Below are 12159 nucleotides of genomic sequence, written 5' to 3'. Positions count from 1 at the left end.
AGGTGCGCTGATGGCTCCCTCACGTATGATCCGAAGGTCATGGCCACTCAGTTCCGGACTATTATACTTCTCTACATAATCTTCCATCCGCTAGTGATACTGATTCTCAACACATTCTCCATATACAGCAATATCTGGCTTCTTGCTGTCTTCCGAAGCTCTCTGGATCGGACATATCTACACTTAATGCATCCAAGAACTTTCAACTGCCATTAAACAACTACGCCGCTCGGCGGCTCCAAGCCCTGATGGCTTTACCGCCCTATATTATAACAAAATTCACCGCACCTCTGCTTCCCATGCTTCATTCTTTATGTAACTCATTGTTGGAGGGAGGTTTGCTCGATGAGGCAACCACCAGAGCCAACATTATTATTATCCCCAAGCCAGATAGAGACCCTCTAAAGATAAAAAACTATAGACCTATCTCGCTTTTAAATGTTGACCTGAAACTTTTTTTAATTCATCCAGACCAAGTCGGCTTTGTCCCTAACAGGCAAGCCGCAGACAATACCAAATGACTTATTAACTTCATTCACCTTACGCATGACAAATCCTTGTTGACCCTGGTGGTGGCCCTAGACGCAGAAAAGGCCTTCGATAGAGTGGCTTGGCCTTTTATACAACAAACTCTTGTTAATATGGGTTTACATGGAGACTTTTATAAGGGTGTCACTTCACTCTATCAGAATCCCGCAGCCTCTGTCCTTGTCAACGGCATATCTTCCAATTCCCTTCCTATTAGAAATGGCACCCGTCAAGGATGCCCCCTTTCCCCCCTACTTTTTGTCTTATTTATGGAGCCGCTAGTGGCCAAAATTTGACTAAACCAAAATATATTGGGCATTATAATCACAGTCATAAAATTGCACTATACGCTGATGACATTATCCTGACCCTAACTGATCCTTGTGATTCTCTCCCGAACCTGTTAGTGGAAATCACTACCTACAGTCACCTCTCAAATTATAATATTAATTCAGACAAAATTGAAATATTGCCCCTTCATGTCCCAAATTCAGATCTCCGACTCTTACAATCTTCCTTCCCATTTAAATGGCAAACTGACAAACTCAAATATCTGGGCATTTACTTAACCAAATCTTATTCTGGTCTATACGCAGCCAACTTTCCAAGATTGTTATCCTCTATAAAAACAGATCTCGCTAGTTGGAATAAATACTATTTGTCTTGGTTCGGACACATGACAGTGATTAAGATGACCTTACTACTACGTCTGCTATACCTGTGGCAGACCCTCCCAATCCACATCCCCGCTAAAATTCTCAAAAATCTCTAGATTGACATCTCAAACTTTATTTGGGCGGGGAAAAAACCCTGGGTTAAAATGCGACATCTCCAAAAGCACCGATCGGCAGGGAGTTTGGGTGTCCCTGACCTCCTCAGATATTACAGAGCTACTCACTTAACAACATGTTTTCTCTGGCATGCCCCTCCTGGCCATGAATCTGGACACATCTGGAAGCAGCGACTCTTCAGATGTATTCCTCATACAGCCTTCTATGGAACCCGCCGCGACACCGCCTTATGGAATAACCCTAACTCGCCGTCGGGCAGAACTCATCATGCAATTGACTCTTGGACTAACAAGAATATCCTTTTCCCACTGGATATTGCACCGATCCACTCGTTCCTGGAATTTGCCAATTTGCAGTCTCGCTTTACTCTTCCTCACGCAGTATTTTATCAGTTCATGCAACTGTGTCACTTTTATAATTCACTTATCAAACATACCCCTATGAGAGATAAATCGAGTTTTGAATCACTATGTCAATTTCACCACTTGACTAAAGGCCTGCTTGCCACTATATATAAAATTTTACTTGCCCATAATACACCACAAAAACAACCGCATGAACTAGCTTGGGAACGAGAAGTGGGTGAGACTCTGCCCGCTGAGGAGTGGTCTGATATTAGAACAGAAATTTACAAAAGTTCCATATCAGTTCGAATCAAAGAAAACTCCTACAAGATATACTAGCGCTGGTACCTAGTACCTACATGACTCCACTTATTCTACCCCTCCTGCTCGGATAGGTGCTGGAGGCTATGTGGTCAACGTGGAACCCTGCTGCATATTTGGTGGTCTTGCCCACAAATCTAACGTTACTGGATTAAAATTCATAAACTTATCTCAGATATTTTTGGTATTTCTGTCCCGAACTCACCTTTTTATACACTACTTTCTCGCCCTATTCCTCAGGTTTCTCGCCAGTAGCAAAAATTAATAAACTCATTCTGAATACAGCTAAGTGCCAAGTTGCGGCTAACTGGAAATCAACATCACCTCCTACATTAACTGCCACTATAAATGCTATCTGGCACACTTACAGACTGGAACGCATCACGGCGATAATACATGACACCCCAGGTCATTTTGTCAAAACTTGGACTCCCTGGACGGTACATTTTGGTGCTGAACACCCGTTAGCTACTGTATAATCGTATCCATTCTACACCATTTTATTACTCAAATACTCTAAGCAGTTAAGACCGGCCAGCCAACCACCCCGATCCCCTCCCCCGTCACCCCCCCTCCTATCCTACTCTGCGTTTCCCTCCATACGATTTTTTTTGTGTATCAATTTCCACTGAGTGTTATCCACTTGTTTTTTTGACTCGCTCAATTTTCTGCTGGTATTTTGTTAATGACTCACTATCTCTGATTTATATTGCTTGACACTCAATTACATAATTATTAAAGCTATGTTATCTACACATTAATATTGTATTGTTTTGTTCACATACAGTGTGTACGGTTACTGTGTACCTGTTTTGTCTATATTTCATTTTCGCTGATATACTTTAAAATAAATTTAAAAAAAGAAAAAAAAAAGAAAAAGAAAAGAAAGGGTAGTGGACAAGTGGAATAGCTTCCCATCAGAGGTGGTAGAGGCCAAGAAAAAGACAAAAATACTTTTTTTGGGAGCACTCAATTTATGATGCATGATAATCTCATTGACTGCTCAGTTGCAGTTACAGCTACACAATTCTTTTGTAACTTAATTGGTCTTTGCAGGCCAAATCAAGGCTCTCCAACTAGTAATAAAACCATCTGCACCATTTCTTCTATTTATATTTTATGAGATTTTTGGTTGCACTTTAGGGAATGCAGGACTTTTCATTTATTATATATTTCTCTAGATGTATGATTTCCCCTTCAATCTCATGTGGCCTTGGAAATCAACTCGGGCTTTTTGAACCATCATTGAGATCATTGTGCCCAACACTATATAAAACTTTTGGAGATTAAGTCATGTTCATGTTTTCTAGGTTCATTTCATTAATTGTGCTAAACTAATTGATACTCTATCACTATCTCATCTGGTTGATGGCAGTGCTGGTTTGGGCTCTTAGCTCCGACCAGTAATCCTTATTTTGCCAGCACAACAGAAAGCAGAAGGGTCTTTAGTTTTTTCAAATCTGGTTGACAAGTCTAGCAACCAGAAACTCTTCTTATCTTAATTTGCCAACACTATCTCATCTGCAGTAGCATGGGTTTTCATATTTTAATATTTGAACCCAGGCCGAATGCAGTAAGCAGAAGTGGGTTCTACCTTTTCCTTCTCTCCTCCAACATTTGCCCACGACCATACTATCCTGAATACGCCCGGTCCTGTACAATCTTGGAAGCTAAGCAGGATAGGCCTAATCAGTACTTGGATGGGAGACCACCTAGGAAAACTGGGTGTCGTCAGCAATCCACCATATGGAGAATAGTATTCTGACACTATCCGGTTACCTCAGCTACAATTGGAGTGTATAATCACTGAGTACACTGATTAATATTCTGGCATATTATATTTTCACCACATTTTTCTTGAACCTTTATGTGTTATCAGGTTAATCCAGATTTTAAAGAAATTCTAAATCCATTTTGGATAACTGATTACTGATATACAGTATCTTAACATATGAACAGAATAAAAGTTTTAAGTTGTTCACGGTCTCTGATAACTATTCTTGACATTTACATTTATCATTCAAAAAGAGAGTGTTCCCAAAAAATGTCTTTTTTTGTCTTTTTCTTTCCCAATATTGTTGTAGTCCTTTACATAAAATCTTGGGAGCACCACCAATTAAATACTGTTATAGACTATTTTCAACAGGCTCAATATTGGTACAATTATTACTATTTCTATATACATGTATAGTTAGTGCGGAACAAAAGAACCCTTTTTCTGGTGGTAGAGGCGAAGACAGTAGAGCAATTTAAACATGCATGGGATAGACATACGGATATCCTTACAAAGAAATAAGGATCAAATAAGGTTTGTGGTAAAAATATGGTAAAAAAGGGGCAGACAAGATCGGCCATGTGGTTCTTATCTGCCGTCAAATTCTATGTAGCCCTGGCTGGGTGGGCTGTCTTAACTCTCCTCTGTGAGGGGGAAAAGTATCTCACCCCTTTTAACCGCTTCGTAGTTGGAATTTTGAAAAATCCCTTCTTAGTGGGTGCCTACATCACAAAAGCAAGCTTATGTCCAAATTTCAAGTTTCCAGCCCTTATGGTTCAGGAGATTATACGATGAGTCATTGGTATTTGCCGTATACTATATATATATATATATATATATATATATATATATATATATATTATTTGTAATGATTTTAGGAGTTAGTTGTTGAAGAATCTATTATACAGAGGAAGAATGAGTTTTTAGTTCACACTCATGAGACGAAAAAGGGAAAATCTTTTTATAAAAAGTTCAGTTTCAACTACGTCAATTGACGTGTCAAAGCAAAACCACTAGCACCACAGAGCTGCCTGTTCGCAAGAAAGGGAAGGGAGAAGAGTGTTGTCTATCGGATGCCGAGAACTAGATGACTGCTGCAGTGTAACGCTGCCAGAAGAACCAAAAGGACAGAAAAAAAAGGTATTGTCTCATATATTATCTACTGTATGTTCACATTAATAGCAGGACGCACTGGCACGTAATAGATTGCTATTAACATTTCCACCAAGGTGCTGTCTATTACACCTAAACTCCAGCAGATTCTAATCATTGCTCAGTAATTATGAATCATACGTTTGCAATTTTGCAGGAAGATTTGGGGAAATGGAAACATAGAGAAATAACGAGTTTTTCTTTTCACATCGGGGATCTTATTAGTGGGTTTGGCTGAGAACCTTCATAATTGGTAAAATCTTTGGTACACAGCAGCGGTTCAAAGAGATTTATGAGAAAACAGCAAGATGAATGGAAGACTCTAACACCATATTATTTGTTCACATAGGGGCTTGTGTAAAGTTGGATGTGTCTCCCTTTGGTGTATATTATGCATGCGCACGGCTTACATAGAAACACAGAAACATAGAATTTGACGGCAGATAAGAACCACTTGGCCCATCTAGTCTGCCCCCTTTTTTTTATTGTTTAGGTAATCTCAACCCTTTTCGAACCTTAATTCTTTGTAAGGATATTCATATGCCTATACATACATGTGTGTAAGATCGGTCGCAAATTGTGCGTAAGTCTCCTTACGAGTACTGTACTGCAACTTTAGCATTTACTAATATCATGCTCAACACACATCTCTATGCTGTAAACCGGGTGCATGCTAATGTTATGTCACAGCATCAACTTGCTACTGTGACAGTTCTGGGGTAATTAGCTGGTAGATTGGTGTAGTGTCTAAATGCTTAATCATGGTCTACACACAGCTTCACAGGTAAATAAATAAAAATAATGCTTTACAGGCAGCATAAATGAAACAGAAAAGAACAAACAGCCTAGCCCCCGTTCAGGGAACTATCTAACTTCTTCGTCCCTTACTAAACAGGTAGCTAATTTGCAAAGTCTCACAGTCTTGCCTGCTACTTGCAGTTATATCCACAGGCTCCGGTCTAGCTTTGCTTGGCTGCCACAACTACTCACATACAGTCTCAGTCCTGTATCTGAAAGGTAAGGCACCTCCTGTCCTACTCACACTCAAGGCTTACTGGCCTGACTTCTCAGCAGCATAAGTTCAGTTACAGAGTGGTGGTCTTCCCTATCGCCTGCAGGCTTAGACACTGGCTCCCATTAGTTTCCTGGCACACTAGGCTCTTCGACTGCCACCGCAGCCTGACTGACATTTACTACCTCATTTGGGTTATTAAGGCAGGCAGCAGTCAACCCAGACTGACTCCACTCTGCAGCCATTAGATGTGGTCACACCTGCCGTTTCTTCCCTGTGTCGGCAGATCCTTCCTGCCCCACACAGAATCCATGGCTCCCTACTGCCATTTACTTTCATACTGCCACAGCTATTATGGAATGTTAATACTATGGCAGGGCATGCTGGGATATGTAGTTTCACAACAGTTGGAGAGCCAAAGGATGGCCACGCTTGTCCTCGAGCAACAATGGTGGATATGCTACCGTTGCGGAGGTGTGCAGAATGTATATTTTTTGGGGAGTTCATTGTACTCCTACATTTAGCCACAAAATGCACCCACTTCTACAGCGCCCCAACAATCTTTGTCATGCTTTTTTCTGATTTACATAATTACACATTGTATTCAAACTTGAATACAATGTGCAAAATACCTAAACAAATACTGTAATATTCGCTGAGGTACATAGTACCAGTGTCGGACTGGGGTATAAAGGGCCCACCGGGGGAATGCAGAAGTAGGGCTCATGCTTAGGGGTGTGGCCAGTCTCCTGAGGGGGTTATCGCCAGCCACCACAGAGGTTTGGCTAACAATGAAGAGAGTGCATGGTCAGAGTCCCTTGAGATATAGTAAATGCTGCTAGTCTATGCATTATAATGTACCAGATTAATAACAGCAATGCACTGTAGAAGGGGTGTGGTATGCGTGATTGGCAGTCAGCATACCGACGCCGGTATCCTGGCAGCAGAATGCCGGCAGGGGGGGGCGAGCTCAACAAGCCCCTTGCGGGCTCAGTGGCGACCACAAGTTCTATACCCACTCTATTGGTGTCGTGGACACCAACGAGTGGAAATAGTCCCTGTTGGTCGGCATGCCGACCGTCGGGATTGTGAGGGGGCGGGATGTAGGGGGGTATTATGACAGGGGGTCTCCTGACTGCCGGTCACATAACTACATTCCGTTGCTATACTCCACTGGATACCTACAGCGATAACTTGGGGAACCTTATTTAACAAGGTCAGCGGATATATACCGGAGCCACCAGCTGTCTTCCTATCCCTATCACCATCCTGTCACCAGATGGGACAAAATGCTTTGCTATTAAAAAAAGCATTTTCTCTTTTGCCAAATATAATACAATATTTATTTTCAATGTATTTATAAATAGCTATTTATACAGCGCACACATATTCTGCAGCGCTTTACCGAGATCATATATAATCATTTACATCAGATAACAATGTTTATTTTTCATTTAGTTTTTAATTTTAATGAATCTGCAACTGGACCCTGTTTTGTTCAAGTGGCCCAGCAAAATGTTTGATGGCAAATTGCACTGACAGAAAATCTATTTGGTCCTTTTAGTGTACACCAAGTACTGATAGATACATACATACATACATACATACATACATACATACATACATACAGGTACAATACAATAGTTACAAGTCTTACGAAGTAATCTATATAAATTAAAAGACATGCTGTGGGTACAAAGAATCTACCTTGTAGTTCAGAAGAGGCCTGTGGGAAAAAGTGTTCATTGCCACATAAAATGAACCCATATGGAAACTCGTTAGGGAAGATGTGCATGCTAATCATATGAACTGCTTCAAATTGACTACTGTGTGTTCTGCGTCACCAAGTCCTATAGAAAGTCACTAAGATCACTCTGACTAGGTGACTGATGTAGAATATACTGTATTTATTAGAATATTTACAAGGATTGTGACTCAGGAAACACACATACTGTAGATATTTGGAAATGAAGAGAGACAGAGAGCGGGATGTACTAAGGAACGCATACAGAATGCAGCACAACCCGCCACGGATATACTAACTGTATATGTACTTACAAGTACAATTAGTGCGGCAAAAGACAGCTCTCCCGATAACAGCTGTACTTTGCAACTTTGCAGAGTTCGGCCCCAGGAGTCCTTCAATGCATGGGCAGAGTGACTCTGCGGCCGTGGGGGGTGTTGGGAAGGATTCCCCTCTGGGTAAAATGCGTAAATATAGGGTAATGTCAGCAAAATCTGGCGTTACCCACTGCATCCAAGCCCAGCATTGCATTCCGGTGCTTAGTACATATGGGAATTGCAACTAAAGTCCAAAACTGTCCTTTTCTGGGTTTTGCATGCTTTTCCCCTTTAGTAAATCCTGCCTAGAAAGTTCAATATTTCATAGGCAAACAAATCCAGTGAATAGAAGACAATGATTAAGAAATATGTTTAATAGGTATCTCTATGCACAAGTGACAAAACTTGACAGTGCTATATAAAATATAAATGTAGCAGTGCTTGGTAAATACCAATTTATGATGGTACCAGTGGCATGACAATATTAATGTGTGGACAAAACATCTTGCAAGATTAAAGTATTAGGACATATTTTGATCAAAATATTTAAGCAAATTTAAACCTATGATATATAAAAAAGCCTAACTTTATTTCCTTCTGTTTCTCGCTTACTTTTCCAAGCCCCCTTTGGAGCCAACATACCATGACAGACAATGCCAACACTTCCTACTGTGCTGTGAACAGAGACTTGGAACCATTCACATATTTCTATTGGCTGATATTTATGGTTGGGTTTTTTGGAAGTTGCTTTGCTCTGTGGGCATTCACTCGGAAAGACACCAGCCAGAAATGTATCAGCATATACCTCATCAACCTGCTGGTAGCGGACTTCCTACTGACTTTGGCCTTGCCGTTTAAGATAGTGGTGGACTCGGGTTTAGCATCTTGGAAGTTGAAGATCTTTCACTGCCAAGTAACAGCTTGTATCATTTACATCAGCATGTACATATCCATTATATTCCTAGGATTTGTCAGCATGGACCGCTGTCTCCAAACTATACAGAGTGCTAAATTGTACCAGATACAGAAGAGGGGATTTGCTAAAATGCTATCAACAGTTCTTTGGGCTCTAGTACTGTGCATAATGTTACCCAACATGCTGATCCCTATAAAAGACATTCCAGAGCGTGGAGTTGTTGGATGCATTGACTTCAAGCAGCAGCTGGGCAGAGACTGGCACATGCTCAGTAACTTCATCAGCCTTGCTATATTTTTCAACTGTTCTGGAATCATTTTGATCTCTAATTTTATTACTATTAAAAGACTTTACAGTAAAAAAGATTGCGAAGAATTTAAGGACCTCAAAGCAGCCTTGGTACAAATCTTCCTTGTAACAGCGGGGTACGTCGTATGCTTCCTTCCCTACCACATTGTGCGGATCCCATATACCTTGAGTCAAAATGATGTGCTCACAGAATGCAGTCTGAAACAAGTGCTCTTCCATGCAAAAGAGTCAACATTGTTACTCTCAGTTTCCAATCTTTGCTTTGATCCTATTGTGTACTTTTACTTTTCCAAAAACTTCAGGTCCAAAATAACCAAAACGTTCTCCATAAAGAAAGAGGTTAGAGCGGTGTCTGGAGATAGTGCTACTATGGACACAGCGGTGTAGTACAACAACCTCACATCGATACATGAGTTATAGATCCTCAATCCTGCTATGTGGTGTGCTACTATGGACACAGCGGTGTAGTACAATTACCTCACATCGATACATGAGTTATAGATCCTCAATCCTGCTATGTGGTGTGCTACTATGGACACAGCGGTGTAGTACACCAACCTCACATCGATACATGAGTAATAGAGCCTCAATCCTGCTATATGGGGTGAGGAATCTGACTTCCTTCTACAAGACGACAGTGTGCGCCTCAATGTACTCTAAGTATAACATAATTTAGTTGTGAATATAATTAAAGTGACATTGGGGGTCATTCAGGTGCGGTTGGATTTGCTATCACCGCTGCTTCCTTGGAAGCAGCAGTGATAGCGCTGTAGGGTAATGCAGCAAGAGGTGTATATTACATGCAGATGCCTCCTGCTGCAGTTGTGATACGAGGTGCGTCCTAGGATGCAGCATAGGATCTCTCTCCCACCATCGGGTTATCTTGTGGAACCCGTGGTGCTGTGCAACATGCCCATCGCAGAGGTCTCTTCCCACCCCCTAAACAGTGGCGACACACCTCCATTTTCACAACCGGAAGCCATCGCCACCTCCACCCTGCCCCCCAGAAGGCAGCAGGCTGTTAATCACTGACAGTGTGCTGCCACTATGCTTCCTATATTGTAGGACCCATTCGCTCATGCGCAAAGTACCAAAACCTGAATGAGGCCCATTGTGCTTCAAATGATCTGTTAGACAGAAGTGATTTTCAGCTTATATTCAGTACAGCGTAACCATACCTCCCAACTGTCCCAAATTTTTGAGGGACAGACCCATTTTTCGGGCACTGCCCCACTAACCTGTCCACAGGCCGCAGTATAACGTGGTGGGGGAGAAGTTGGGAGGCCCCCAGGCACTCACTGCTCTGCTTAGCAGTAAATTGATGCTGTGCGTACGCGTACAGCATCTATTCACAGGACAAGCGAATGGGGGCATGGCCAGCAGCTGCCAGAGCACTAGTCATACCTCCATAGTGCTGGAAAACCGGACGCTCGGCTTGCAGTTGTGGTATTACCGCAAAGCCATTTGTACAGCGCAATGGAATTTGCTGCGCTATATAAGAAACTGTTAATAAATAAAATAAATAAAGCCATGCCCCCTGTTCGCTGAGGCCACGCCCCATTTTCAGACACTCACAGGAGACCCGAATTCCATTAAAAAAATTATGTGAGATATGGTGTAACCCAGATATATACCGGACTGTTAATAAACCAGTTAGATGCCTTTTGTACAAGAATAAAGATAAGGTACTGATGAAACCAGCTGATGTATACATCATAACCTAAAATATAATTTTGCAGTCTCTTTATTCTCATTATCCTATAAACAGGAAGACAAAGATGCAATTTCATTACTTTGGATGCAAAACTATTGTTTCTGCCCTAATGAATGCAATTGAGTTGAAAAGCTGTTTGATTGGTCTGGCTTTTGATCATTACAAAGGAATGTAGGCAAGCGGTCACTGACTGCCCACACAGCAAGGCCTCTCCAGTGATCCCGACTGGAGGCATGGCTGCTAAATAACCAGGTCTGTGTCATTTTTGCCCACCAGATAAACAATGGACAAATGGGGAGATGTATTAAGCAATGAAAAAAGTGGAGAAGTTGCCCATAGCAACGACCAGCTTTAGGTAGCCAGAGCTGGCCCTAACCAATATGATGCCCTAGGCAATTTTTTGGCTGGTGCCCCCCCTAGCACCGCCGCTAGTTCTGCAGAAGATCCCTGGCGTGAGTCAGCTGGCAGCTCTGCTAATGTCGGGCGCCTTTTGTTTATGAAAATGCATCTTATTTGCATTACTATGTGGCTAGGATGCACAAGCAGCTTCTGCTGATTAAAATGGTATGCAGCATGCCTATATTCTGTGTGACTGCGGCTGTATCTGCATCCAAAATGCTACATTACAGTGATATCCAGGAATACACTGCAATGTAGCATTTTGTATGCAGATACAGTCGCAGTCACACACAGAATATAGGCATGCCGCATATCATTTTAATCAGCAGAAGCAGCTGGTGCCCCTAAGCATACCAAATGCCCTAGGCATTTGCCTAGTTTGCCTATGCCTAAGGCCGGCTCTGTAGGTAGCTTATATCAAGTACATTCTATAAAAGATAGGTGGAAGCTGATTGATATGAACAACCTCTCTACTGGCCCACTTCTGAAGTCTTTTAACTACTTGATACATCTCCCCCTTTGTCTGTTGTTTATCTGGTGGGCAAAGGTCTAAAAATTGAATTACCTCTTAAAGGTTATGGAAGAGATGTATCAATCCTTTTAATGAGTTAAGTGGAGAAGTTGCAAATAACAACCGTCAGCTTCTACTTATCATTTAGCAATTCATTCTATAAAATGGTAGTTACTTATTCATTTCTACAGCAACTTCTCCCCCTGAACTGTTTAGCAGGTTTAATACATCTACCCCTATGTGTCATACTTTATGTGGATGTGTAGAGTAAGGGGTCTATGTACTAAGCCTTGGAGAGACATACACTACCAGTCTATCGGCTCCAAA

At 41.6% G+C, this 12159-nt stretch overlaps 2 protein-coding genes and 1 pseudogene across 9 annotated transcripts in view; 2 read left to right on the top strand and 1 right to left on the bottom strand.

Annotated features, from left to right (window-relative positions):
* The window catches only part of MED12L (mediator complex subunit 12L), a 1138385-nt gene that overhangs the window by 822494 nt on the left and 303732 nt on the right, over positions 1–12159 (bottom strand). The gene's annotated exons all lie outside the window — the stretch shown is intronic.
* On the top strand, positions 3604–3721 carry LOC134912606 (5S ribosomal RNA; annotated as a pseudogene).
* GPR171 (G protein-coupled receptor 171) lies at positions 4829–11403 on the top strand. The gene is made up of 2 exons (XM_063916074.1): positions 4829–4898; positions 8605–11403. The coding sequence occupies exon 2, from the start codon at positions 8627–8629 to the stop codon at positions 9593–9595; it is 969 nt and encodes a 322-aa protein (XP_063772144.1). The 5' UTR covers positions 4829–4898; positions 8605–8626; the 3' UTR covers positions 9596–11403.

The sequence above is a fragment of the Pseudophryne corroboree genome, chromosome 4 (assembly GCF_028390025.1).
Source record: "Pseudophryne corroboree isolate aPseCor3 chromosome 4, aPseCor3.hap2, whole genome shotgun sequence".
NCBI lineage: Eukaryota > Metazoa > Chordata > Amphibia > Anura > Myobatrachidae > Pseudophryne > Pseudophryne corroboree.
This window is presented reverse-complemented; position numbering and strand designations above follow the sequence as displayed.

What these genes read in the sequence shown, in the direction of transcription:
- GPR171 (XM_063916074.1), top strand. Translation starts at nt 8,627, where the DNA reads ATGACAGACAATGCCAACACTTCCTACTGTGCTGTGAACAGAGACTTG.